The 3,222-nt window shown below is 48.7% G+C and overlaps 1 protein-coding gene across 2 annotated transcripts in view; it reads left to right on the forward strand.

The window, feature by feature from the left end:
• LOC115168167 (serine/threonine-protein phosphatase 2A 55 kDa regulatory subunit B beta isoform-like) overlaps nucleotides 1-2,951 on the forward strand; it is a 70,690-nt gene extending 67,739 nt beyond the window's left edge. For both annotated transcript variants that reach the window (XM_029723183.1, XM_029723192.1), the window contains exons 7-10: nucleotides 103-272; nucleotides 1,195-1,286; nucleotides 1,926-2,049; nucleotides 2,694-2,951. In XM_029723183.1, the coding sequence (XP_029579043.1) occupies nucleotides 103-272; nucleotides 1,195-1,286; nucleotides 1,926-2,049; nucleotides 2,694-2,849 (542 nt within the window). In that variant the 3' untranslated portion in view covers nucleotides 2,850-2,951. The remainder of the gene's footprint in view (nucleotides 1-102; nucleotides 273-1,194; nucleotides 1,287-1,925; nucleotides 2,050-2,693) is intronic.
• The last annotated feature ends 271 nt before the right edge of the window (nucleotides 2,952-3,222 follow it).

The following is a 3,222-nucleotide window of genomic DNA, read 5'->3' on the forward strand; positions in this document are numbered from 1 at the left end:
TATCAACATAGCAGACAGAGAATTCATTCAATTCAGACTAATCAATGCATAGCTTGTTATTACTGTGGTGTAACTGTTCATTTCCCTCCCTCCCTCCCTCAGTCTTTGAGGAGCCAGAGGACCCCTCCACTCGTTCATTTTTCTCAGAGATCATCTCTTCCATCTCAGACATCAAGTTTAGTCACAGCGGGCGCTTCTTGATGACACGGGACTACCTGACGGTCAAGGTGTGGGACCTCAACATGGAGACCAGACCGGTCCAGACATACCAGGTAGTGTACGCTGTGTGTGTACGCTGTGTGTGTGTACGCTGTGTGTACGCTGTGTGTTTACGCTGTGTGTGTACGTTGTGTGTGTGTACGCTGTGTGTGTGTACGCTGTGTGTGTGTACGCTGTGTGTGTGTATGCTGTGTGTGTGTACGCTGTGTGTGTGTACGCTGTGTGTGTGTACGCTGTGTGTGTGTACGCTGTGTGTGCACGCTGTGTGTGGGTACGCTGTGTGTGTACGCTGTGTGTGTACGCTGTGTGTGTGTACGCTGTGTGTGTGTACGCTGTGTGTGTGTACGCTGTGTGTGCACGCTGTGTGTGTACGCTGTGTGGATGCGTGCGTGTGTGTACGCTGTGTGTGTACGCTGTGTGTGCACGCTGTGTGTGTGTACGCTGTGTGTGTGTACGCTGTGTGTGGGTACGCAGTGTGTGTGGGTACGCAGTGTGTGTGTGTACGCTGTGTGTGCACGCTGTGTGTGTGTACGCTGTGTGTGCACGCTGTGTGGATGCGTGCGTGTGTGTGTGTGACTATTGATTGACTTTTGATTACAACACCCTGGACATGCTTAATGATGACATGATCATAGCGTGCCTGACTGATGACACGATCACTCTGCGCCTGACAGGATCTGACCTTCCCAGTATGGCTGTCTTTGACCAGATGGTGTAGACCGGGGGTCACCTGTCACTGTGGGTCACTGTGGGGGGTTTACTAACAGTCACTATCAGTCTTACAAATGAATCCAGGATTCAGTAAGTCTTCCCTGGGGTAATTGGTAGGGAAGACAGGGGGTATGATTGGGTTGAGTGATGGGGAGGTCGTGTCATTTGATTTGATTTATGTAAACACCTTGCTCTCCAGAAGGGTAGTTTCATTGTTCATATCAGTGACATTGTAACAATAGTGAACTTGTTGTTTGTCCCCAGGTCCATGACTACCTGAGGGGTAAGCTGTGTTCTCTGTACGAGAACGACTGCATCTTCGACAAGTTTGAGTGTGTCTGGAATGGGTCAGACAGGTGAGTGTGATCATGTGTGTGTGTGTGTGTGTGTGTGTGTGTGTGTGTGTGTGTACAGTATGTGTGTGTGTGTGTGTACAGTATGTGTGTGTGTGTGTGTGTGTGTGTACAGTATGTGTGTGTGTGTGTGTGTGTGTGTGTGTGTGTGTGTGTGTATGTGTGTGTGTGTGTGTACAGTATGTGTGTGTGTGTGTGTACAGTATGTGTGTGTGTGTGTGTGTGTGTGTGTGTGTATGTGTGTGTGTGTGTGTACAGTATGTGTGTGTGTGTGTGTATAGTATGTGTGTGTACAGTATGTGTGTGTGTGTGTGTGTGTGTGTACAGTATGTGTGTGTGTGTGTGTGTGTGTGTGTGTGTGTATGTGTGTGTGTGTGTGTGTACAGTATGTGTGTGTGTGTGTGTGTGTGTGTATGTGTGTGTGTGTGTGTACAGTATGTGTGTGTGTGTGTGTGTGTGTGTGTGTGTACAGTATGTGTGTGTACAGTGTATGTGTGTGTGTGTGTGTGTGTGTACAGTATGTGTGTGTGTGTGTGTGTGTGTGTGTGTGTGTGTGTGTGTGTGTGTGTGTGTGTGTGTGTGTGTGTGTGTGTGTACAGTATGTGTGTGTGTGTGTGTCAATCTCCTCTTGTCTCTCTCCAGTGTCATAATGACGGGGTCATATAATAATTTCTTCCGGATGTTTGATCGGAACACCAAGAAAGATGTGACCCTGGAGGCTTCCAGAGAGAACAGCAAACCCCGGGCCATCCTCAAACCACGCAAGGTAATACTGTAACACAGTTACATATGAAATATGTGCCAAAACTCTTTTCTTTTGGGTTGATGGTATGTAAAAAAAAGATTCTATGCGGTATATTTTGTAAGTCTTTGTATGGTTAATGGATAGAGAGAGTTAGAGGTGAAATAGCAGAGGCCGGATTGGAAGCCATGGTATGTGTGCAGACTGCTAGACCACCCTAGGCCATTGATGGATTTGTTTTAATGGATTTGTGTAAGATTAGCAAATGGCCAATGTTAGCATTTTTTGGGGTGAAACTGAAGAGGAAATACTAACAATCTGTGTGTGCAAGGATGTGATCATGAAGTCTCTCCTCTCCTCACCTCTCCTCACCTCCTCTCCTCACGTCTCCTCTCCTCACCTCTCCTCTCCTCACCTTCTCTCCTCACCTCTCCTCACCTCCTCTCCTCACCTCTCCTCACCTCCTCTCCTCACGTCTCCTCACCTCTCCTCACCTCCTCTCCTCACGTCTCCTCACCTCTCCTCTCCTCTCCTCACCTCCCCTCCCCTCCTCTCCTCTCCTCTCCTCTCCTCTCCTCTCCTCTCCTCTCCTCTCCTCTCCTCTCCTCTCCTCTCCTCTCCTCTCCTCTCCTCTCCTCTCCTCTCCTCTCCTCTCCTCTCCTCTCTAGGTGTGTGTGGGAGGGAAGCGTCGTAAAGACGAGGTGACTGTTGACAGTCTGGACTTCAGTAAGAAGATCCTCCACTCCGCCTGGCACCCACAGGAAAACATCATCGCTGTGGCAGCCAGTAACAACCTCTACATCTTCCAGGACAAGGTCACCTAGGCAGAAGAGGGAAAGGATGGAGGGGAGATAGAGAGATGAGATGAATGGAGGGGAGATAGAGAGACAAGAGGAGATGAATGGAGGGGAAATAGAGAGACAAGAGGAATGGAGGAGAGATAGAGAGACAAGAGGAGATGAATGGAGGAGAGATAGAGAGACAAGAGGAGATGAATGGAGGAGAGATAGAGAGACAAGAGGAGATGAATGGAGGGGAAATAGAGAGACAAGAGGAGATGAATGGAGGAGAGATAGAGAGACAAGAGGAGATGAATGGAGGGGAGATAGAGAGACAAGAGGAGATGAATGGAGGAGAGATAGAGAGACAAGAGGAATGGAGGAGAGATAGAGAGACAAGAGGAGATGAATGGAGGAG

The sequence above is a fragment of the Salmo trutta genome, chromosome 3, assembly GCF_901001165.1.
Source record: "Salmo trutta chromosome 3, fSalTru1.1, whole genome shotgun sequence".
Lineage (NCBI taxonomy): Eukaryota > Metazoa > Chordata > Actinopteri > Salmoniformes > Salmonidae > Salmo > Salmo trutta.